General features: G+C 36.9%; 1 protein-coding gene across 1 annotated transcript in view; it reads left to right on the forward strand.

The window, feature by feature from the left end:
• Window positions 1-26,782, forward strand: part of DLGAP2 (DLG associated protein 2) — a 487,901-nt gene that overhangs the window by 228,429 nt on the left and 232,690 nt on the right. The window contains exon 3 of the mRNA XM_075086917.1: window positions 3,587-3,619. Within this exon, the coding sequence (XP_074943018.1) occupies window positions 3,587-3,619 (33 nt within the window). The remainder of the gene's footprint in view (window positions 1-3,586; window positions 3,620-26,782) is intronic.

Raw genomic sequence — 26,782 nt, forward strand, 5'->3', positions numbered from 1 at the left:
TCCCTGCTTCTGGAAGCATAGGGAGAAATTGGAGGGAGTCTAGCAGAAGGCCCTCCGGTCAGAGTAGTTGAAGGAGCTGGGCTTATTTAGTCTGTTGAGGTGAAGATAGATCCATAGCAGACTACAGCTATTTGAAGGAGAGTTACAGATGGTATGGAGCCAAAGTTTTTTTGGTGGTGCTGGGTGATATAGCAAGGAAGAATGGCCACGGACTACAGACTGAGAGATACAAGTAGGACCCTACAAGGCTGATGCAGCACTGGAGCAGGCTGCGCACTGACATTGTGGAATCTCCATCCTTGGTGGCTTTCAGGACCTGACTGTCAATGCCCCAGTGGAGCTGAACTCATGTTGGCGGCAGCCCTGCTATCAGTGGGAGGCTGAGCTACATGTCCTCCAGAAGTCACTTAGGGTGACCATTTCTCTCTTACCATGAACATGAAAGTGTAGCCTAAGACCTCTTAACCTAAGTCTAAGACCTCTTACAACACACAAAAAAAAGAGTGGGTACTTACAAAAAGCGATTTATTGATTTATCTCATGCTAAGATAGGTTTCTAAAGCAGGATGGGTGGCTGTTTTTTTCCACTAATTGGTAAATCTTTTAAGACTAGTTTAGATTTTGAACATTAGTGCTGAGACACCCAACCTTAGGTGAGGTGCATCTCAGCCTAAAAAATGTCATTTCACCTGATGGAGTGGTAACTTCTTACACTGATGTCATGTCCTTCATTGCTGTCATCTGACCCCAGAACTGAAATTTAAATTAGAAATTTTCCAAATTAGTACAGGTGTTTAGTATTGAGCTATCTTCCAGAAAGATCTTTTCTACTAAGATACAGAAACTTCCTTACAGAGAAAATAAGCTAAAATAAGTTTCAAGACACAATTTCTTTACAGTATTTTAAGATTTCTGTATTTCTGTATAACGTAAACCTACAAATATTTGACCGTGATATGTATGTTTTATATCATTTTGGTCCTGGAAACAGGGCATGCAATCTGTCAACAATAACTGTAGAATGTATGGGTCTAACTAGACTTAAAGATCTCAGCCTCGTTTCTTTCACACGCACGCGCGCGCGCACACACACACACACACACACAGAGGCTCTGTGGAAAACAGTGCTCTGTACAACCTCCCTGTCATGTGGTTCATGTGTCCAGTAGAAGTGGTTGAGTTCTTATTTGCCAATTGATCTGTATGTGTCATGCACAACAAAAAGGGTAACAAACTGCAGTGGGACAGTTCGTACACAGAGGCTTACTGGTGAATCATCGCATCCACAGTCTGCTTCTTATGAGTGTAGAAAGAGAGGCGTTGCTGTCAGTTTGAAATGAGTCCCAGCCTCTGGAAAGCATGCATCAATGAATTAAAACAAAATCCCCCCTTGAACTCTCCCCAGGTGTGCTGAGGTAGGGGAGGAAACACCTGGCTTGCCTACAAACATGGGACCTTAACCAAACACTTGAAAGAAGTGCAAAAAAGCAGTGGTCTGGCAGGGATACTGCTGACACCTAGCTAGCTTTCAGACAACTTTCTGGCACCAGTCATAGCTGCAAGCCTTATTTTGGAGTTAGACTATCTACCCTGCTGCAGATTTGCAATGTTGGCACTAATTTATGTTAGTGGGGGAAACAAGGAAGCTAAAAATTTGTACTGTTGAGTGGGGACCTTTGGAAGACGGTGTTTAGAGCTGCAAAAAAAGTCAGGCCGGCTCTTTGGATTGTAACAAACCAGCAAAGCAGTTGTTAGCAGGACATAGAGGATCAGCAAAAAGTCAGAAGTTCAGAAACCAAGTCTCAGTTTGTTCTTCCTTATCAATCGCGAAAATAAACTGCACACAGACAGGCAGCCCGTCTCGGTAAAACCTCTGGAAGTCTTTGAATTAAAAGCAGGGGAAAAAAAAAACCTGAGCTGCTTCCTCTGTATCACTTCAGATTGTAGCAAGTGCGTTTTTCATCCAGCAGTGAAAGAAACAGGATTGTGTTATCTGAGACTAGGGTTTTCATGCTTATCACTGGGGGCTTTTCTCAAGCTTGCCATTGGGGTGTTGTTTGCAGTTTGTCAGATCTGCTGGGGACACTAGTGAGGCTATCAATAGATGGTTCAACTACATGTTTCATGGTGCTGAACTGCATCAAAATTAATTCCTCTCTTTCGTGCAACTTTGTGCTGTTTTAAAAGTTGTGATCCACCTATCAGCAGCAGAGTTGCCTGGATAAATAGAATTTTTCTCGTTCCTTTCCCTCGTGCACACTACAACTTCTGACAGTAGTAAAAAAACCAATGATTAACATTTTTTAAATATTTAAAAGATGTAGGGTCAAGTACCATTACAACAGTGGGTTACTGTGAGACAGCCTCTTATCTGTATGGAGGAAGTACTTCTAAATAACTGGGAATGTCACAGTGGTGCTCTAAAGGTCAATCTACTCAATGTATGTGCTTCATATTCTACGTTTCTGGCATTTTTTGCCTTCGAGTCAAGATCACAGCTAAAGTCCAATCTCCTATTTGTTTGTCAAAGCCAGAGATAATTTCAGCAAGCTTTTGAATTGGATTTGTATATAACCAGGCACGTTAAACTGCTCTTTGTACTGAATTTATATAAAAATGTATACACACACGTGTATGTGTGTGTGCGCCTGCATATATATATTTGCTTCAGCATATTTGTAGCTGTTAGAGACTTAATTTTAAAGCCATAATTTTCAGCATTTTAAAATGGAGGTTTCAGAGATTTGTGATTTAAAATATACTGTGCGGTCTTGTTCTAGTAGGACTTTTTCCAGTATATCAGAATTATCTGCCAACTTGATTACAACCCCTGTGATTTCAATTAGTTCTGGTATTTGGATTATAAACAATAGCTTCATTCCATAGCTTGATACTAACACCTGAAGCAGCTCAGTCTCAAGGGATACTTGAAAATATTTCCTCCATGTGTGTATATATTCATACTCTATGCAAAATATTTTTTAAGACAGCCAACTTCCAAATAGTGGTGCGTGAATAAAGTAGTAATTGTACATTTAGAGACCATCTGTTTGTTATGATGGAGTTTTATTTCCTTCATTTCTATATTTGAATATTTTAAGAGTATAACTGCACATTTACATTGATTGTTCGACCTACTCCTCTTGCCTGGGAGGACTTGGAAGTCTTCTATGAGAAAGGGATATAATAACTCTGCCACCATTTCTGTTTTCTGCCTCCAATAATAAAATATTAGGAAGCTTAAAGTTTTTATTTGAGTGACTGTTGTCACTGCAGTGTTGTACATCTACAAATACAGAAAAGTCACGTGGAAGCAAAAAGTCCTGCTACATGAATGCATTCAGCTGGAGTCTACGAAGGTGATAATTATATAAATATAACTAGACATTTATGTTGCTCTATTTTAAAAATATTCCTGCAAAAATTCTTTTTTGAAAGCTATTTTGCAGCTGTTAAAAAATGGGTGCTGAAAATAGAATTGCATTTTTCATGCTAACTTTGAGTTCTATAAGTTTTGTTATATTTGGATATAATTATGACAGATCTTAAAATCAATAAATTATATTTTTCTTTTTTTTCTTTGCAGAGTCACAGTGTACACTCTGTGGGGAGCCTGAAGGTGAGCATGTTTTTGTATTAATATTTTTCAAAGCTGCTAGAGGTGAACACTTGGCTCAAATGATACACATGTACAATAGACTGGAAATGGTATCAAATGATGAGAACCAATGAAGGACATTCCTCCTTATGTTAGATACCAAAAATTAATCTAATTAAGCTGAGTAAAGCAGAGCACGTGATCCAGGCAGGAAACACCTTAAAGGACAAATATTCCATTAGAGCAAAATTTGAAATATTTAATTCTTTTCTGTGTTTGTCAAACTAATTTGTGGTGAGAGAGAGTGTGAAGAGACATTTAAGGACATCACTTTGAGGATGGAAAAGAAAGAGATTGGACATAAAAGGGAAATGAGAAAATGTTTTTGTTTGATATAACATTTACAGAGAACTGTGAGAGGCTAACATTTTTAGCAGGTGAAGTGAGTAAATATTGCTTCTGAAACAACGATAATTAAGCAATAACTGTTATGCAGTGCAAATACGTGCCCACGTGAATGCGTTTTGTGGTTTGTTTTGTTTGCTTTTTTCCCAAGTGACTAATTAAATGCCAAGGTGAGACCCACAATTTTCATAAATGAATGTTGAAGCAATGAGCTTATGATTTTTAAAGCAGGTCATTATTGATGAAATCTCTCATATTAATTTATTTATTAACATTGGTGCTGTGGTAAAGAAAATGTCAAAAAGCTGACCTTAGTTTCAAGTCAACCATTTGGAGTCTTTCTAAGAAACGTAGTCCAAAATAGCAAATGTAAATTCTGGAGCAAAGTAAATTAATTAAAAAAAAAACCAACAAAACAGGTTCTAGGCTGTTCCCAAAGACATTCAGCTTTATATCTTAAACAGTTTCTGAAAAACAATTTAAACTTTTAATGTTTTATAATTTTAGGAAAGAACAGTTTTTTGAGAGATGAAGCCTGGAAGTTAAAGGCTTTGAGACCTTGCAACTAATTAAATAACTTAGTAAATTAAATATTAATTATCTGCTTCTCCTTTGTTATCTACTGACAAATAATTTAGAGATTTGTTTTGACTTTGCATTCCTTTAATAAACAGTCAGTTCTTGATTTGTTAATTTTACTTGTCCTTTATTTGATAAGTTTATAATGCCACAGATACACGTATGAAAATGAAGAATAAGACAGTTGGTTTTTTGCCTTTCATGAGATATTCCTTTCATCATAAGGTAGTCCAACTTTAAAGTTATGCCTTGGATAAGTTCTGTTTTATTACATGCTATGCCTGCTTTGTAACAATAACTCTCCTTTCTTTCCACTACTGCTCTTTCATACCTATTCAGCTTTGCAAATTTTAATAAATGTACATGGACTTTGTAAAAAGGGAAGTAAAAAAATAATTGGCAATAAAATGTTTAACATTTACATGACTAAAAATCCACAATCAAAAGATAATTATATGTATTGCTGCAGGAACAGTTCTCAGGAACATAATGTTCAGTTTTTAGCTGAGTAGAAATGAACTTTCCCAGGAATGAATGTCTCCTGGATCACCATACTCTCCCCTCAAATAGAATATTACTGGAATGCTAATTATAAATTCTCTGCCTCAATTTGAAAAATATTGACATCAGTGTTAGCTTAGATTAGTGACAAGACTTAGAATCTTAAGTTTTGTTTTTGCCAGATTAGCATCATTTTTGATCTAAATCTGAAACTTCCCAGAATTTTTATATGTGATTTTGTGACACTGAAGTAGTTGCTCAGTAAGAATGACTTTAGTTTTTAGAAGGCCATTTTAAAAGAAACTTCACATCTTTGTTGTGTAAACTGAAACAAAAAACCCAACAACTCAAACCTCAAAAAATTATCATTTTCCCCTGGAACATTCTATAGATTTTTCAATGGTTTCATAGGAAACTAGTTGAGTTACTTTAGAAAACTAGGGAGGAACTAAAAATCAACTTTTTGCAATGTTTTAATTAGAATGTCTGACTTTTCTCTGTAGGCTTCTTCAGAAATTTGAGATACTCTGTGGCTTGTAGTTTGCATTCTTGGTATCTGAGGCAAATTCAAAGAATATCAGTTAATGGTAGATAGCATTTGCCTCCAGCTTCCTTTTTTCCTGCTCCTTTTCAGAAAAAAAATCAAAGTTCACTAAGTACATTAATGTACTTTAGTATATTAAGTTGAATTTGAAAAATCGTAGGACAGATGTGCCATGGTGTAGGCTTCCTGTATTAATTTCCGAAGTGGTAAGCAGAGACTTGTTCATTAAATAGTAGTTGTGGAGAAATCTCCCTGACTTGGGAGAGAAGACGACAAAGCTTCACATCTTACCACTTCTGAGTTCCTCTGAAGCTGCTTATGCCATTTATTGAAAAACCTCCAGGCAGCTAGTGGTGACTTTCTGAACATCTACCTTCTGTAATAAAGGTGGCAGAGTGGAAGTGTATTGCAAGCCACAAATTCTGGTTGCCACATTGGTCAACTACAGTCCTCACTGTTCTTGTGATGGTTCAGCCTTTCTCTAATCACCAATCCCCTTTCAAAACCAGCAGTTTGTTCCTGGATTACCAGTATATAAGCGTAGTAGGAAATGACTGTGTAAAACAGAGCTCTTAGCTGGGGGCACTTTGCAAAGTTTTTAGCAGTTAGTGCTGCACTTCAGGAAGCAAGCGTATTTATCTGCATACACCTTGTTGCACAGGTGTGGGATATTGTGTGTGCATGTTTTAAAGAGGGAAAAATATGAATATGGGAGAGCGATACAAATTATCAGAATACAGATTTCACGTTTCAGTATTTCACCTATGGTATCTGTGGATCCGTAGATAAATGTGTGTCACGCCTCCTCCTTTGCAACCCATCTAAAGAAAATGAGTGGACAACACCTAGGCCTCTGAGAATCGGTTGTTTGTATGAGCTGCAAGGGCTTATGTGTTCTGTTTCAAATATCATGGGTTTGCTCGCTCTTATTGACAAGCATTTCAGCTACCATTCCTGTCAGTGTGAGATGTTTAAAGACCAGGAGGCCTATTTTATACTGGCAGGAAACTAAAGTTGCAGAAAGAAGAACTAGCGGTCTAATAAATCCCATTAGTGTAGCTCCTTTAGCTGCTCCATCTTCTGGAAATGCAAGAGCAGCAATGACGTGTTTTCAGACAGATGACAACAGTCACCTTTCAGGAAGTGATCTACAGTTGACAGATTATGTTGTCATGGTAAATACTGTTGGGTTGGTTTGGTTTTTTTTTCCCTGCTCGTATTTTAGGTGAGGATGGCATGTTATAGACACCTGTCTAGCTCAGTCTTTGACAGCCAACATACTCTGTTAGAAAGACTGGTGTAGTCATGAGAAGTTTCTGGAACAGTTATCCCTATTAATCCTCAAGCAGAAGTTTCTGTTCTTTCTAACACCTGGCAGTTATTCACAGAAGCTTTTGAAAGGACTACACGAACAAATATAATTTTCTATATTGCCAAAGGAGCAAACAAGTAAGTTTGGTGGCAGCTAAGATTTCAGTAGATCACTCTGTCTATGCAAATGGAAGTTTTTCTTCCAGGTGTTTTTTAATATCCTTCGTAACTCCAGTAGTGACTTACTGTTTCTATTCATGGCTTTTGCCTCTCTATTTTATGATCGTTGAAGTCCTGTACAATACCAGCACTTTTCAACTTTTGTAAAAATAGACACTTCTACATTCTTTGACAACACAAGCTTTATCTGAACACACAGATCTCGAAAATGTGGTGTTAAAAAGGAATACGACTGAATGGGGTTGTTTCTAGAGAAGTTTGGGAACAAGGAATACCAGGTCTGGCTCTGTCCAACATTGTCTGTTTCAACAGAAGAAAATAATGATAAAGATGCAACGTGTTTAAGGCAGTCCTTTAGCCACTAGAAGCTATAGATTACTGGATCCAGGTAAAGCATCACTGTACACTCTGCTTCTCCTTAGGCACTTCTCTCTCAAGACTAGGGAGAGCATGGAAAAATGCATTTCTCCAACTACTGGCAGTTATAGGGGGCAGAACACTGAGAACATTGGCCTTTGATCTGACCCTCTGTCGATGGTCTTATGGGCTTGTTGGGTTCTTACCAGTTTGAGAGTAAAAGCAGTGCTATACGTAGAATTTTGTTTGGATATCCATGGGAGAAAAACCCAGGTTAACTTTGCTGCAAGTGTTAAGCTTTCTCTCCTGTTACTGTCGTGCTGATAGTAATTTCCAATTTATTAGAAGTATTCTATGATGAAAATAAGCTTCTCTGTGTAGAAGCTCCTGATCCATTATGAGAGTATAGAATACACTAAGCAATTATGCAGACTGTGGAGTAGGTAGCAGGCAGTTCTACATGTTATTCACTCTTATCTGGTACCTCTTGATCTTCCAGTCTACATACAGACTGTAGTATTCATATCTCATTCTACTAGACATATTATGTGGCAAATGTCCTTTCAATTCCACAGCATTTAGTAATCAAGTCTGGCTCACCATGCATTGTAAAAGATACAGATATACACAAAGGCTATGAGTAATGGTACTTCTCTACTTTGCTGAGATGTATATTAATTTTAACATCATAAAAAGAAGATTCACATTTCATTATGAACAGTTCAGTAAAGACCTCTAGTTAGGATAATAGTTAAAACAAGCAAATTATGAATATTTGTAAGGAACAAGATGGAGAATACAAAGTAGTACATTAAAACACCACTTGTGCATGCTAGAACTACTCTAGCCTGAAATACTGAGTTGAATCTTTGCTTACCACCACCACCAGAAAGGAATATAGCAAAGGGTCTAGGAATCTAGAGATATATAGTAAACTTGCCAAGATATAGAAGGAGCAATCCCACATGAATGAATATTGAGATGGTTTGCTGTGTGTAGAGAAGGTATGAATAAAAAAAAAAACAACAAGCAAACAAAAAAGCCAAACAAAATACATCTACTGCACTATCGTAATACTGTAGTATTGATGATGAATGCGTCCCATTTTCCATGGGATCATGGAAACTATGCATTCCAGTTTCATAATATATCCACACCAAGTAAATATTCAAAAGCAGAACAAGTTTAAAGAAAAGCAAGTGAAAAGTAAACAGTTGTGGAACTCGCTGCCACAATGTGACTTCTGAGATTGACCTCCAATTCAGTTAGCACTGGATGTTTCAGCGAACAGTAAGAATTGTGTAAGAAAGTGAACAGAAGAATCAGTTGCAACAGATTTGGGATAGAAGGGAGTCCAGTTATTATCAAAATATGTTTTTATACAAACAAAAAACCAACCTGTCTTTTAATAAATAAAGGAGATACATCCCTTAGGGTAGGTTATTATAAAGAATTTCTTCACCTTTGTTTGTTATTAACTTTTTAGTTACTGTAGTCAGAAACTGAATACCCTACTGTGCAAAACTTTGGCCTCATCTGCTGTGGAAATCCTCGTATTCCTTCTGCGAAGGCCTTGTGAGTTTCTAAGAGTCAACCTCCAAAGAATGAAATGGAAATATTTCCCCTTTCCTACCTCATCTAGATGGCGGGGTATTTTTAGGTATATTCGTGCAGTGGGGGAACTGTAGATCCAAGAAATACATATTAGGGTGCATTAGAATTTACTGCAGTTATCTCAACCTGTGTGGAGGTTTCCATCCAAAGCATACAAGGGCACTCAGAGAGGCAGCATACAGAAATGTCTTGGTCTGACGTAAGAAAATCATAGAAACATAGAATCAGGTTGGAAAAGAACCTTAAGAGCGAGTCCAACTGCTAACCTAGCCCTGCCAAGTCCACCACTAAGTAGAGACTTTGCACACACCACAGAACCAGACAAGTGTTGTGCTGCACATACGGCACGCAATGTACAAAATGTATGTATGAAAAGCCAGTAATATCAGTGCAGAGAGATTATGATATTCTTCATATTTTTATCCCTGTGACCAGTGGCAGCCAGAATCAGGATCTTACAGATTGTTGCAGTTCAGATGAATTAGCAATGAAGTTAGAGATGTTTAATGATCTTTTGTAAACTTGCAAAGAATGATGAATTCCTGGGCGAAAGAAGGTTCAAAGAGTGGGAGAAATCTTCTTTGCCCCAGGTAACCATCTTCTCACGCTCAACACTGTAGACCAAAAAAATGTTTTTGCGGACATCTCCTAAGGGCGCAGAATTTACCTGTACTGACAAAATCTGCCTTGCACTTTTTGGTGCTTTCGCTACTTTCTTTCCTTCAACAGTACACACTTCCCTTCAACGGTTTTTCCTAAGAATTTGTTCAGGTAGTTCAGATTCTTCCTCAGTGCCTCATATGGTTTTTGGGCTGTAATATGCACCTCCAGTTTGAATTAAGTTCACCTATTATTTTTTGCAAGTAAATGGCACGAGAAGTGGTTGGTGGTTGTTAGACTTGCTGGGTTAAAGCTTGTGATAGCAACCTTAGAACAGTGACTTTGTTTTAATTAGCAAAATAAATGTTCCATATAAAAGGAGAGTTTAGAGACCTAATTCTTAATGTATCTCAAGATGAACATTGGTTTTTTCCTACACTTGTTCTTTTGTTAAGTTAAACAGTTAACAGTTCAAACAGCTAATGCACAGATACTGCATGACTCCAAGTGTCAGGACACTGAGAATCTTCTGACAATTATATATGATCAGACAGTAAATCCAAGAGTCAGAAGATTAAGATTGTTTTTTACCATTTATTTACATTTATTACATTTACATGGCAATGTAATTTTGTCTTTGAGAAGAAATGAGTTTGTGCAAAATTTTTAGCAAAGTTGCAAGAACACTAGAGTATGTCACTCATTTACTCATATAGAAGTTTGTCAGTTAAAAATAGAAAGGTTTTAATATGATTAAAAGTTGAGGATGGATTTAATTGATTCTTTTTATTTTTTTGTAAAAGAAGTTTTGAATGTTTTGAAATCAAAGCAAGTTGTTGAATTGTTTGTATTGGCTCAGAAGATGCATAAAATATTAAGTAGAATTTGGGAAATACAGGAAATATAGATAAACAACTGAGAGTAACAGCAAAAACCTCTTTCTTTCCTTGAGTGGAAAAATGGCTTTTTCAGTTATGTCAGTAATAGAATGGTGGATTTCTTTCAGGTACTACTAGTTTTGGTGGCCTTTGCACTCTGGTTAATACTAGTTAATACTAGTGTTGGGGTTTGGGGGGAAAATAAATTTGGTTTGTTATTTTTTTTTTAAATAAATAATCCAGAGAATAGGTAGTTCAAAAAAATACCCTAAACTTGGCAATATGTCTTAATATTGATGATGTTCTATCTAGGTAGTTCTGGCTCTGAATATGAACATTTCCTTTGGTATCTAATGGAAAACTCTTACAGGCATATTAATAACTCCAGAGAATTTTGCTGATCTTTATTTCATTTGTCTTAACATTTAGTAATCCACACTGAAAACTCTCAGTATTACCACTGTTAGTAATGACTTTCGAGAGTCCTGTAGTGTTAAATTTTTTATCCTTATGCTGTATTTACTAGACCAAAAAGTTACCAGTAACAAAAATTGAAGTTGCCTGAGGAAGCAAAGTACATTTTCACAACACATAATCCTGGTATTTTTAAGGAAACAATAACACATAATAAAATCTACTTTGACTAATTTTAATATTGCTTCTTTGCCTGGTAATTATAAAAAAGTCACAGTTGTTTATTCAAATTAGAAGGTTTCTTTTTCTGTAGATGTACCACTGAAGCAGTTAAATATTGTTCCTGCTGTCAATGTAATAATAAATCCTAATTATTACCTGAAGTGATTGACATAATGCTAACTTTATTCAGTCCTGTATGAAAAAAATTATGTAAATACAGGGTCAAGGTCTTTGATCTTTCTGCTTTGATCCATTTGTATGACAGCATCTTGGTTTTCAGGACTAGTCACATTTGTGTGCCTGTGTCAACTTCCTTGCTAACATTTAAATAATAGGTTCTGGTAAAATCACATGAAACTTCCTCCTGAGCCAAGTATTGCTCATGTACCTTTCCTTTTTTTTTTTTTCTCACACTTTAGTTACAAGTCTCAGATTGAAGGGATTTGATTTTTCATCTTCATGGAAACTTTTTTCAAGTTGCATAGAAATGTATTGTTATCATTCTCCATTGCATAGTCTATAAATATTGAACCTTTTTTAACTCTTAGATCAAAAGGAAATATGCGAGTTAGGTCCACTAGATATTTCTAAAAATAAAATAATATGCAAAATTTGGATATTGTACGAACAAATATTTTTTAATCTCTCACCGGGCTAATATGTCTGAGTTTACTCATTGATGTCTTTAGGATAACAACTTATAGTATATTCACAGTGTTCGTTATTCTTGAACTGTGCTGGTAGTTATATAAAGTGATGAGATGTGTATCACGATTTTTAGCAAAGAGTTACAGTATGTATTTATTCAAACAATATTGAACAATGTGTTGCTACTCTATTTTCATGTTGCATGCATTTGGGCAGACAGCAAAAGTTGTCTACAGTATGCCTGCTAAAGATTTAGTTGCAGACAAAGCTCTCAGTATCTAGTTATACTTGAAATATTTGAAGGTTTAACTCTGAACTCTTCTAAATTCTAGAATTTATATTTGTAGAGTCTGCAAGGTTATTTATGGCATTAGTAAAATGAATACTTTTGTCTATACAAGGAATGAAGTTGCCCATTTTATTAGGTGTATGAAATGAGGAATGGGATATTTAAAGGTCTAGGACCTATGTAAGCTAAGAGTGAGATATGGTGATCTCAATTTTGGTACATTTCTTTTACAGAGTATCTTGTGGTAGTTTAAAATGAAAGTCTTAAAATAAATGAAAAACATTCTCAGGTGTACTTTTAGAAAAGAAAATATTTTCTTTTAAAAGTGTTTTTCAGGCCTTCACCTGTCATTTATATTTAGAATAAATTAAATTCATTGTTCAGCTGCTTCTATTTCTCATATGTACAGGGAACAGCTGTACTCAAAACTACATTGTTGTTCTCAGTTTTTTTATCTACTAATTCAGTCTCCTGGGTTGTGCAAACAAACAAACAAAAAAAAGCTGATTTAATTTTGACGAATCGGTTATAATCCCAAATGCAGAGGTATTATTTGTACATTCATTTTACTTTGTTGTGATTAAAAAAAAAAACAAACAAACAAAACTGAACACAAGGACCATCTCATTTTTCCTGCTCCAATATGAATGAATAAGTGAAAAGCTTGTGATTTCTAGTGCGGGAGAGTTTACCTCAAACGTTACAGTCAGCACACACTTCAGGTTGCATGCATAACTGGAAATGTGAATATTTCCTCTGCCAGCAGTGAATGAAGTTAGGCATGTTATTTCGTACTATCGAGGTCAGGACTGCAATGTTTGCTGGAGTAGGGACCAATGTAAGGTCAGTGCAGCCTGGAAGATGCTGATATTTTAAATTAACTTTTGAATAAAAGTATGTATGCATTTATACACACTTCTTTTTTTCCATTTTTCTAATTTTACTAACTGCTTAGCATGTTCTTATATTACATGAAATGTCCTGTTTTGAGTAGTCATTCGTGTATGTCAGATTTGTTACATATGCTTATGTTAATTTCTGCAGTAGCATATTTCTCTTAAAGATGTTATTGTAGAAATGTATCATAAATGAGAACATTTCTTTTATGGTGTGAACTGTGTGTGCTTTGCCTTAGCTTCTTATTTTCATGCTCTGCAATGCTTAGGGTTTGTGTATTCATTCAACTGTAATACTCCTTTGTACATACACATAGCTGATCTCTTTAAGTTGAACAGTAGTCTCCCGAATATTGCCTGCAGCTTCTAGCTTACTTTATATTTTAGAAAGATACTTTTGTGCCTTTGTAGGATAAGAAACATGATGGACTTCTACTAAAACATACAGATTATTTATTTTCAAAAGGGGGCACATTTCAACGTTCATTCCTTATTTAGGTTACTAAGGATTTGACTGAGCAAAGTTGAAGTGGCAGATCTTACGGGTCAATTTTAAGTTCTGCAGTGTATAGCTTGGGGTGGACAGTTTGCAAGCTTGATTTGACTTTCATCATATCACTCTCTGGATCTGTCCCTTAGTCCGAGGCTGAGGGCAGGCTCTCAGATGGTCAGTCTGGCCTCTGCAGGTTACTAGTTTATAAGGAAATCTAGTCCTGCCATAGCTTGTACTTCAACATCTAACAGTAGTCGTATGCTACAAGGGGATTGTCAATATCTTTGCCTTCTTCTAGGAGATGGTGAAACTCATTCTAGATGTAAAGTTGAACACCGCTGAGATGCAAAATGCTGTATAGTATCACGGGATCTTCTGTATGCAAGATTAAGTTACTGTTTCTCAATCAGTGTTTAATTATTCTATGTAGGGGAAAGTCGTAAAGAAAACAGTGGTTGTAAGATTTAAGAAGCACAGCTGTGACAGAAGGCAAAGAAAAACTTCCTCTCCTATCACCATACCCAGTAACCTTCAAGATCAAATATTTCCAATCCATCTTTTGAAACCCATACACAAATTAATTATATTATTATTATTATTGCACGCGTGTACATATTGCATTCTGACTGAGCAGATCATGAATGATTTTTGCTTTGGTTCTGGGTCATCAATCTGAAAAGGTCAAGAAACAGTGTACTAGGAAAAGGAACCCTTTTCTGAAGCCAAAAACTGCATTAATTTAAAAGAGATTTTCATGCTGAAGGAACACTGACTTCTCCTAGAGAGTACATTTGCATAAATCTTAGATAACTTCTGGCAACATTCACCTTAACAAAGTATAAAAATCCTGAGCTCTTACCTTGTGCTGAGGTACAACTGATGTTAGTAGAAATACTATTTAGAAAAAGAGCAAGGACTTTCACAGCAAAGAACTTCAAGCAGAGTGATTTAGACTTCTGTATCTGCTGATTATTTTCCATCAGCTTTCATCACTATTTTAGTCACTGGAATCGTCACAGACATTATAAAATATTAAAGCCAACGTTTGTCTGTAATAATATGTGACAAAGTAATAGCTTTGAATATGTGGTTGGAAATACTTCGTTTTGTATCTGCTGACTGACTGTCCATGAAAATGAATAATATGATGGCAGCAACTGTGTTAATAACAATTAGCTTGTGCAGCTGAATGTTAAGCAAGCTCTTCAGTGCTTGCCTCTGAAAAATAGTTCTGAAAAATCTTGACATGGTGTTGTTCCAGTTACTGAAAAACTTGATTTCCAGGTGCATCAAGAGGCAGTGTGTCCTCCACAGGGCAGTTCCTACCCCAGTGCTGGTTTTACAGGTTTCAACCCCATACAACATACCTGAATCTTGAGTCAGTGCATTCTTTTCCCACAGCTTATTTTTCTCAGTGGTACAAATCAACTACCGCTGTATGCCTCAGCATGCTTCGTAACAGGAATATAGTAAACTGCTATCTTAATGCAGCACAAAGTTCACAGTTCAGTCTGTATTTGTTTTACTTAATGTAACCCTTGAAAAGATAATGGGACAAATTTATTCTGCCAGATATAGAGCTTCAGACATGGTGCAGTAAGTTACTTGGAAGAAAAACATAATTTCTTTTTCACTTTTTAGGATGGACTCATTTTTTAATTAGAAACTTTGAATGTTGAACTCAGTTTCACTAATGTCCATTATCAGCCTTCTTTATGAGATGGACTAGTTATTAAAACATGGAAATAATTTCTCTTTCAGCATATGTGGAGACAGCAACCTCCTGGGGTTTTTATTTTTGTTGAATTTTCTTTATGCCATTACATTTTTTGTCTCTCAAGTATATCATGAGAGTGTCTGTTTTAAGAACTGAATGTCTGTGTTTGTAAATCAGACTCCATTCTGAAAAGAAACTTCTTAAAGTGCTTCTCAGCTAACATGAAATAGTTACAGTGTTGAGATAATTCCATCTCAGCAGTCTTTGTGCATTAACAAGAGAATGTAAAACTAGTGATGGAACCACATTCCCGAGGTAGCTTATTGCAAGCTGTGGATTTCGTGAACTGAAATAAGGCTCTAGGTTAATGTCATGAGCAGCACTATGGAGATATTATTTTCACCTTTTCCTTAGTAATCTTCAGTTCATCATATTGATATCGAAGAAAATTAATTCCCTTACTGATGAAGAACATGTGTGTTTTCTACCTTTGTTTTCCTTTGTATTTACTCTATGTAAACTACTTTAAAAATAATTTCATGCTAGACATAGTAGTTTTCACTTTTCTGGTGAAGCGTCTGATTGATTGTTTAACCACTTCAGTATTTGCCTTGTATCATAGAAAAAGCACAGAGGAGCTGGAGGATATTCCTGAAGCTAAGCCAAAATATTCTACTTTTTTTGGTCAATGCTAGCATGCTAGACACTTTAAGATCAGGATGCAGTTCAAATTCTGGCCTGTTTTTCTGTTAGCTAAATTTGATTCTCTCTTGATACCATAAGGTTTATGTGTGTGTTATGTTTTCTAGCTAGCCAGCTGCTGAGAATTTAAACCCAGTTTGGGAGAGGATTTCTTGGAATGATTTATTTCATGTTGTAAAAATGCTCATAGAAAAGAACATGTAACAACTGTCTCTGCCATGAGAAATTCTTTGGAGGCATCAATATGTAATTTAGAATTCTGCTTGATACCAGATGTTCTTTGCCTGCAAAAGTTGGGTCTGGGTGCACTCTGTTTTAAATATGGGGCTAGTTTATATTCTGTATTACTGAATGTCTTCATACTGATCTAAAACCTTGTCGTGGTTTAGCCCCAGTCAGAAACCAAGAACCACACAGCCGCTCCCTCACTCACCCCAGGGTAGGATGGGGGAGAGAATCAGAAGAGTAAAAGTGAGGAAACTCCTGGGTTGAGATAAAGGCAGTTTAATAGGTAAAGCAAAAGCCACATGCGCACAGGCAAAGCAAAACAAGGAATTAATTCACCGCTTCCCATGGGCAGGCAGGTGTTCCACCATCTCCAGGAAAGCGGGGCTCCATCACACATAACGGTTACTTAGGAAGACAAATGCCATCGCTCTGAACACCGCCCCCCCCCTTCTTCTTCCTCCAGCTTTATATGCTGAGCACGACATCCTCATCTGGTGTGGGATATCCCTTTGGTCAGTTGGGGTCAGCTGTCCCAGCCCTGCCTCTCCCAGAGCGTTGGGGAGCTGACCATAGCCCCATACTAGCTACTACGAAGACAATTAACTCTATGCCAGCTGAAACCAGGACAACCTAAAAAAGGTAACAGAAGAAATTCTTGCTTAGACACAAGACTAAGAAAGGAGGGCTGCTAAACTTCCAACAACCATAGATTTAATTGTAGGACCTGCAGACCAAGAGATACTGCCAAGGGCAAAGTCAGCTTTCAAGTCTGAATTCCAGATATTTGGTAAATAAGTAAGTTTCACTGACTGATGGGGGATTTGAGGTATCAAAGGGGTCAAATTCCACTTAACAAAGGAGAAGCTGGATTTGTGGAATAGGAGTGAGGTTTTAGATGGTGGAACTTGCAGAGCAGAACTGTGAAGTGTAAAGAGCTTCTGAACTACCACCAAAGGATAGTCAAGGAATGAAAGGAATGAAAGAAGGGAGATGTCTGTTTGTGTTTTATTTTTATGACACAGTGTAAGCTGTTTTTCTCGTGCTGGATCATGACTTATGTTACAAAGCTAAATGTGATTTATATGCAGAATCTTTATAAATCTTAACTTGTCTGTCAATGTTCAATGTCTTCATCCTTGGGAAGGTGAACTCAGATTACCCATAACCTGAGGAGAGACAAACAGGTTCATGATCCCCCAAAACAACATAGCAGAACTTCAAGTTCTCATTCTGTGAGGTGGTTGTAGAGAGACCATGGAAGGAGATTAAACACACCCATGTCTCTTACTGGGGAAACCAAACGCAGCAGCAGCATCCAGCAGAAAAGATCAGCTGTGGATGTGATAGAAGATGTAGCAGAAGAGACACAAAGTCCAATTTCATCACTGGAATTTTTGCTCTCTTCCATTGATAAAATTTTTGCATGTTTATAGCCTCCAGAGGAAGGCAGGTTTAACACCTACAGTGAATTTGCTCCCATATTAGTGTTTTAATATGTCTGTGGAAAATATTTGTACTCTGCTAAACCACAGAGTACCTTTCTGCCCTAATTACTTCACATTAGCAAGCTCCGGATTTGATGTATCTGAATGACTAGGCATCCCAAACTGAGATGAATAATTTGTTTGAAGTGGGAAGGCTAAAGAAGTTTTGCACTGTTTCTTCTACAAGACAGGTGAGGTTGAACAATTTGTGCTTGCCTCTGTGCTCTATTCCTAACGTTATTTCTTAGAAAGATCAGCCTCTGAATACAAAGACATATAAAGACCTGTGCAAGATCTTGCTTACTTTATAATAAGTTTTAACTAGACATTGACAAATCAATCATTCTGACTCACAGGGGAAAGAAATAGGCAATGTTTTACTGTCTCCAAGAATGATGGGAGTAACAGGCAGAAGAGTTGGAGGAGGATCCAGAGTGGAACACTGAAAGAAGGAGAAACAAAATACAGCCCTGGCTGACTGTGTAGTTGGCTACTATCCCTGCTGACTGATCGCATGGTCTTGCGATCAAAGTACACTTAGTACTTGGGTCTAAATAACTAGCATGCTGTAGCAAACGTAAGTTATCCTCACAACTAAATATGAGATTACCCATTAACGTGATGAGTTACATTTTCAGTTGAATCTTCAGAAACAACAAACTCTAGAGATATAATTTCAGTTCTTATAATTAAAAAGAAGTAGTAATGTTCTATATTGTATTTTGGGACACTGCTACAGATCCATTATTAAATAATATATCATATTAAATAATGTTATTGTAGCTAACAAAAGGAAAATATTACAGTCACTCTATATGGTTTTCAGTACTTCTTTTTTGTCAGAGGGTATTTTTTTCCAGAAGAACCTTCCGCCAGAGAATTAAGTGCTTCCAACTGAGAATTAAAAAAACCCAGTGAATCAACATTCGGATGACTCTTAGGGTTTAAAAGCTGTGGTAGTAAACAGTGCAATTAAACACTGCAATTTATTTCTGAAAGATATGTAGGAATCCCAAACAGGGACATTTTTATGGATTTTTAGCCTGGTTTATTAACAAGGGTTCTTTCAGATTTTTTTTTTTAATTTGGTAAAAGGTCAGTGTCACATTTTAAGCTGTTGCAAATCGGCCATGATCACTTCACACAATGCTGTGCCATTCAATAGGCAGCAATGCGACCACAGTAATAGAAGGCTGTGAGGCAGAACCTAACACATATAGCTAGTTTTAAGTACCTAATGCATACACTCTGTTCAGGATGTTTATGCTTGTTTTGTAGTGACTGGTTGGTAACTAAATTCTAATTTCAGATAACGTCTAGTATGTTTTGGTTGAGTTCACAGCGACCTGCTTAATAAGCTGTATGATCTAAATCCGGATCAAATGTACAGTGAAGCTAAAAGAAATTTATGAAGTGAAAGTGACACTCTTTAGCAGAAGCAACACTTCAATGTAATTTGAAGAAATGAATGATAATTGTTTTCACACTAAAATGTGGGAACACAGCAGGGCAATTCCAGGAAGCGCCAGGATCTTCCTCTTTTACTGGCTTAGAAAGAGATAATGAATTGTAAATATTCACAGCTTTGATGTTCTCTTCAACTCACCAGATCCTTATAGAACATTTTTCACTCTGTGGTAAACATCTCTCCTGTCTCACCCTGAATTTAGAGCCCTAAATCCCTACACCATTCTTCTTGCTGTTTCCTTGCAGCATAATGTATCATACTCTATCTAATGTTAATATATGCACAGTGGAGGATTTTGTTTCTTGTTTGAACAGGTAATACATTGATTAATAAATGCTGCATAATTTATTGAAGAAGTAATTGCTTATACAGTGATAAGTTAAGCTTCCTGGCAGTACTGAACTTTTGGCAGGCTTCTTTCTGGCCGTAATTTCTGGAGGAATAGCATTGATACAGCATCTCTCCTCATGAGAAGTGGCTATTTATTAATACTAATTTTAAAGAGGTGATCTGAAATTTTAGGTTGAGGTTCATGTTTAAAGAAAAGGTCAGACTTCTTGAAAAGAAAACTTCTCATGGAAATGTAGGGATTCAGATGACAATGTGCTTACTAATGCTTCATAACACAAATATACTCAGTAGCTGATTGACAAGCTTGCCTTCAGAAGATGTGAGAGACCCTTCAGTCCCTAGTTCACTTGGTTCAGAAGAGGGACACTGAAGCTGAGAGTCCTTTTTCCAGATTAATGCCTTGGTCTGGATAATAGGCTAATGTAGAACAGGTCTCCAGTGGCCTATGTAATCATTCTTTCTTTGAGACAGTAGATGTTTTTTTATCCATAATGATGCAAGAGAAATAGATAAACACATTAGCCAAAAATGGAAGCAAAATTCAGTCACCTCTTACATTTCTGTTTATAAGGAATAAAAATGAAACAAAGGAAGTACATGGAGGCAACAGCTCTGTCCAGTGAATTATGCCATTTCATAGCTTCAATTTGTTTAGTATTTCCTATGATTTACATTTTTCCAGTTTAAGAGATGTTAATGGGGATAATCAGATCTAAAGCATGGCCTCTTAGGATATATCCCAACATGTTTAAGAGACATTTGTAGAAACACACATTTTGGAGAGACCATGCACTAGATTACTAGGTGTAAAGTCTCGCCATTTACAGCGGCAATTTTCCTGAGTATCATTTGGAACAACAAAAGGAGAAGCTTAGTGTGCTAGTTGCCAGTAGGTTTCTGGATGAAGTTTATGATGCTGATGTCACCCTATGTGTTTTGGATTCTGTTTATGGCAGACAGCTTCCTTTTGAGTGTGACAGTGTGTACAGTGTATCCACTGTACACATTGAGGTGCTTGACTTTACAGCCCTGGCTAAAGCCATGGGGCTGCTGACCCCTGGACAACTGCCATGCCAGCCTTGCTCTGTCTTACTTCCATCACATCCCAAGGGTTAATTTCAAACCGAGTCTAAAACAAGTGGCTTCCTACAGTGACTGACTGATCCAAGTCTGGCCACTTAATGAGTGCTTTTTGTGTTTTCAGTATATATGTGAAACAAAAAGACAAACTAATTCTCTGTTTTTTAACAAGTTTTGTTTACCCTCAAGTCAATTTAAGTCTCTTGCCATTTTACTACACTGAGTGGTGAAACAGCCTTGATCCTCAAAACACATCTGGATGTTTACATCAAGTAACAAAGGCGAGCTCAAGGGCTGCTGAGTGCAGATCAAAGCTTCACCAAGTGGGTTGTTTTTCAGTTTTATTTTTTTTATAAGGAAAAAGGCGTTAATTGAAAGAAATCAAATGTGTAATTAAGCAAGAATTAAACATAATCCTGAAACAGAACATCTCAGTTTCTTCAGTAAGCTTGGTATCTAAATCCATGCTGTTCTTTGTCTCTTTTCTCAAACTCGTGCACAAGAGAAAGCTGACTAAATTGATCTACAACTTATTTCCCCCTCTTCCCTCTGTGCTTTCCAGTTTGTCTTATTTCTATCAAATAGACTTCCTAAAAGTATAAATGAAATAATTACGTGTTAACACTTATGATTGTTTTGTTTATGAATTTTTATTTCCAGAGCTGTATACTTAAGGAGTAAGATAGCTGGATGGGTGGTCAGAGAAGAAACTTGCAACAAGAGCAATAATAAATTAAGACCCACATGTAGTTTCTATTTCTTGTATAGAAAAGATTAAATATTTTGAAAAGTCCTTCAGACCATTCTCTACTTCCACTGCCTCTTCTCCCTAAATGTCCAGGAACTGCACTCATAACAGCACAAGTGTCATACGCTACTAAGTATGATGCTTGACAGAATTGCCCTGGAGGTTCAATTACTTGGGTGTGTGATGATGAATGAAAACTGCCGCAGCTCTCAGAAGATCTGCAACAGACTGGCAATTGTTTGATCAACTGTGGCATCCCTATTAAAGCTCTGGTGAGACTGGAGCTTTCAGTAGTTACAGAATACAGGCATGTCAGAGCTTTGGCTGATCTCAAAGCACAGTAAAGCTGTGAAGATGGAAAAAAACCTGCAGAATTGCAGTTGCTGCGCTTTGTGTCTAGAATGCATATTACCCTAAGATAAATATTTTAATAGCTGAGGGTGAGCAAGCTACCTATTGACACCATTACTAGAAGAAGGTGAAATAATCTAATTTTGGAGAAAATCCAGAACTGGAGTGGTTATTAAAAAAAAACCCACAACCCCAAACCAAAACAACACACCCAAAAAGAAAACACCAAACCAACACAGGATAGAGGAAGGAAACGTCATGGGAGCAGCAAAAATATTATATAGAAGCTAGGCTTGTGAGGTAGTAAAAGGATTTAGTCAAGGCACTTGTGCATCCTATTGTTGACCTACTGGGCCATGTGGACAATGAGAGCAATTCTCTGCAGCATCTCTGAAGCACATGGTTGTCAGGCCTTGGACCAAGAACAGCATATGCAATTTTACATATAAAGTTCAACTGTGAAATTGCTGATTAGTGTCAACCAGCAACCTAAGAAAGGTTAATACATTATTTTTTTAGACGTCTGCTCAGCTGGGCAATTGAGCACATGCATTGCCTTAAGCGGTCAAGTTTAAATATTTCATTGTATTTCAATAATAATCAGCTTAAGCCTTTGCTGACATTTTTTGTTGAATTAGGTATATTTGTTTGACAGCTGTGGAAAAAGAAAGGTTGTTTTATAGATCAATAGCACTGCCTCACCTACTATTGAATTCTGGTTGAAAATTAGGTATTGGCTAGGCTTGTAATTGACAAGTCAGCCTCAATTGTCAAGAATGTAAAACAGAGTACTATAGTGAACCAAAGTGAAATGGGGTGGAAAAAGCGGGGGTTGAGGGCTATATATTATATATTGGGAATTTCAAGGGTACATGTATGCATCTCTGCTGCGCTGTATTTGCATAATCAAATTACCAAAAATATAGAGCTGGAATAAGGAATGACTTAAAATGATAAAAACTCAAAATATCTGAAATGAGACCTGTTTATGAAATACTTTCTGTATGCAAACGCCTATTTTAAAAGCCTGCTTTCCATGAGGACGTTGCTGCTGTTATTAACTGACAGTCAGGATGCTTACATCTATGTTATCAAACTAGTGCATTTTCTATATACAGATATCCCATGATACCTCCAGCAGTTAACTCATCCACTGTAAACAGAGAATGAAGTTCAATTTGCTGTTGAACAAAGTCTCCTTTCAGGTGTCTTTGTTGTTACAAAACCAGCCCAGGCCTGTTTTTCTTGCGAGGGACATTCAGAGAAAAACATATATGTATTCAAAATGAGCTATTTTATCATTGTAATAAGTTTTGAACTTAATATGTTTAATGTAATTTATTTACTATTTAATGTAAGACCTCTTTGGTGAGAAGTATGAACAGTTAATGACCTGTAAAACTCTTCTATGTAAATGTAAATTCTAAAAGCATTTTACAATTAATTGAATTCATTATGTCTTGAAACCTTTGGGAATTCTGGGACTATTCTAGTGATTGATAATAAGTCTGCTTTCCATACATCCACCAAATTCTTCTGTGCCTACAGCTGCATCCATAATTTTCACTGTGAATCAGTGTACTGTATGTGTAAGTGGTCGTAAGAGAAACGGTCTTAGATTTAACAGTTTTAGTATAAAAGCTTATATTCTCACTTTAGATATACAACACATCACAGCTGTAACTATTAGATCACTTGAACACTTGAGCTATACAAATATTTACTTTTTTCTGTAAAATGACAGTGAAATATCTGGGGGAAAATACTTTGACTGGTTGTCCTACCACTTGCTCACAAGTGCTATTTGTTATTAGCTTAGATTTTTAGCAAGGTTTATATTTATTTTTTGGTCAATCCAAGGAAAACATGAGGGGAAAATATGTGCACTGCAAGGGGAACAGCACAGGATGATCGTTTCTGTAATGTTAGTCGTGGATGAAGATTTATGATTTGTTTTCCATTTTGCATATGTTTTGTACACCCATCCGTTGTGTTGTCCTCCTCATCCCTTCAGTCACATAAAGCAGCTCCTAAAGAATGGGCTGCCTCTCATGAAAGAGGTAAATTATTATTTTTTTTTTAAATAAACTCCCAAGTCCCAACCTGTAGAATTCCTGGGCAACAAGGCTGAGGAACTTTTTTATGTTATTAATATCTACAAACATTCATAAACTTACTCTAATTTTTGGAAACAAGTTTAGGATTATCTGTTGATTACTCAGCTGCTGCGCAATTCACCAGTGACAGAATTAAGAAATACATGGGTGAACTTGCTTTAAAATGCAAAATATGGTCAGTGACTCATAAATGAATCTTAAAAATATAATTCAAAAGTGTATTTTGTTCTGGATGTCTGGGGTAAAGATAAGAACTGGAAAAACATGTAAACCATGAGCGCTATTCCTAATAAGTCCTGGATGGGTTATATATCTCAGCCGCATACTGACAAGTAATACCATCTCTCCTCCAGCCTGTACACCCTTCATCTCTCACTGCTGTAGGCTGTTCATCATTTTGCAGATACAGTTACTGTCCTTTTTTCTCCCCCAAGCATATTACCCATCTCTTCTCTCTTTGTTGCTGTCTTTTCTCATTCCTCAGCAACTTCAGGCTTCCTCAGACTCACCTTCAAACCTCGTATGTCAAGCCTGCCTACAGCTTGGCTCACACTTGGCCCTGCTGTGACTTGTTTACTTTGATTTAATTAAAATGCACCCATCCAGAACTCTGGGCGCATTACTGACTGCCCGCCTTGCAGAACCTTTAATTCCTGCAGTATTTTCACATTGCTTTCTCTCTATGCTTGGAACAACCTCCTTCTTCAATTACAATAAGCAACCTAAAATTTCTCCTTCAAAACCACCTTTTGAATCCTTGCTAGGACTTGACTACCAAACCCCTATTCTTACCCTCTTTAGCCAGGCAGAAATTTAGGTTATTTCAGTCACTGAAGAACTAAACGACTGCAGTTAGGAAGGTTTATGCCCAGCTCAACCTTTCAGTCACTGTTTATCTGTGCATTCTTTTTTTCCTGGTGTTAAGATTTTATGTTAGTGTCAGGAGAGTGGCTTCACCGTATGAACACTAATTCCTGTGCTGTGGCTGAACAAAACCAAAGTGTTGTCCTCTGTTATCAAAGTACCTTTCTGATGGGAAGATTTAGCAGACAGACAAGTGTGTCTTCCTAAGTGACCCAGTGGTTAATCATGTTCACTGATTTTTTTAAAAAAAAAAAAAAAAAAAAAAAAGGAAAAAAAAGAGCTGTGACTTTCTCATATACAGAGCCTTGACTTTATTCTTAAGTGCCAAGAACATCAATAGCGCTCTGTAAAAAATGAATAATTCAAGCAATTAGGTACCTGAATAAATAGAATTTATTAACCTTTTGGATGTGTTTGCTTTTCAAGCAAGGGAACTTTCTTAGCCCTCTTTTCTTTATTTCTTTCCTTATTTCTCTCTCTATTTCCTGTTCTGTCCTCCAAAGCTCTTGTCCTTTCTTCCCACTCCATCCTGGTACTACTTCTCTCTGCATATTTTTTATGTATTCTGGTTTCTGTTTGGTGTTTTGCTTCTTTCATATTCTTTGGCCATAATCTAACATCCTGCACCTTATCCCCCCGCTACAAGCAACAAAGAGAAGTAACAGTGCTTCAAGTCTGCTCATTTGACTTTTTTTTTTTTTAAAGACCTCTATAAAATGAGTTGAATCTTTACCGACTAAAAGCAATGACAGAAGCAGATGCCACAGGAAATTGCAGATATCAGCTCTTCGTCAGACGAATCCCACCCTCAGTAACTGCTCCAGTTTTCTTTGAAATGTACTCTTAGAAGGCCGGGGTCATTTGATCCAGCAGTCAGTCAAGACCTGATACTGTCTGGATTGCCTGGTTCTGTCTCTGGAGCCTCCACAGAGTCTCCTAATGCTCTCATTTTTGTGCCTAGAGAGGAGGAAATGTTTCTTGCTGGGTGATGAGTCATCACTGCTATTGGAAGCAGAAGTAGGTGGGTTAGTATTTACAGGCATACTAGGACCTTAACACAGCACTTTGGATATAATAGCATGTCCATGGGTGAATGCAGAGGAAAAGCAGAGGTACTACATTTGCTGCTTTGCTGCTCCTGGTGCATACGTGTTTGCCAGGCTTGTTACAAAACTGCCTAGTTTTTTTCTTGGAACACCCACGTTGTGGTTGTTGCACTGCTGCGATCAAGACTGCAACCAGCCTTTCACAAAAAAGTGTGGAGAAGATGGCACACCTTGAGTTCCTTCATCTGTAGGTACAGTTGCTTGGAAAGGACTTGGAGAAGAAAAGGGGAGTTCAGGCCAGTACAGTGCTCAAGGAACTCGGTGACTGTTGGAAGATTCCCAGTTACAAAGCTGTTCCAGGAATGCAGCTTTAGAAAGGTTTGTTTGAAGTAAGACTATGTGTACGTTTCTAAAACTGCTATGTTCCTGCACAACCATCTTTGAGAAATACGTTTTTTGCTTTGCCTAGGCATGTAAAAACAGAGGTGTTATGGTATTTATAACAAGATATTTATCGGAAAGCATTATGCAGGTAGTAAAGATCTTGAGAGATCTGAAGTCCTTATCTGCGTTTTCAAATCAAAATGGTGCTTTAGCTAAATATCTTAATTTCTTTCATTAATCTAACTTTGGTTTAGGTTTCCTTTTTTTTTTTTCATTTTCTTTTTCCCAGTGATGGCTGCAAAAGATAATATACCAACCCAACTGTAAAATACTCCCCCCCACACACACCCCCCCGTAATCAGGGCTTCATTTAAATGTTTGATTTATTGTTAGTATATGAAGTATTGTTCAAATTACAATTTTGTGTTTCCCTCTCTGTTTTGATGGTAACTTCAGTCCCAGAAAATCAAGCATTACTGAACTTTACTCTGACTCTAAAGGTGGTTAAAACTGATATATAGTACTCTGTTGAGAAAAGAAAGACAATGCTATACAAATATGCATTTCTATTGATGTTTCTTTTGTCATGGAAGCCTGCGGAGTGTGCTTCTAGGCTCTCTAACAAGAAATGCTAAGAAGTATTTACCAGGTTTAATCTTCATTTGTTAATTTAGGAAGACACTAATTCATGATCAAAATATTTGGTTATCCTC

The sequence above is a fragment of the Phalacrocorax aristotelis genome, chromosome 3, assembly GCF_949628215.1.
Source record: "Phalacrocorax aristotelis chromosome 3, bGulAri2.1, whole genome shotgun sequence".
Lineage (NCBI taxonomy): Eukaryota > Metazoa > Chordata > Aves > Suliformes > Phalacrocoracidae > Phalacrocorax > Phalacrocorax aristotelis.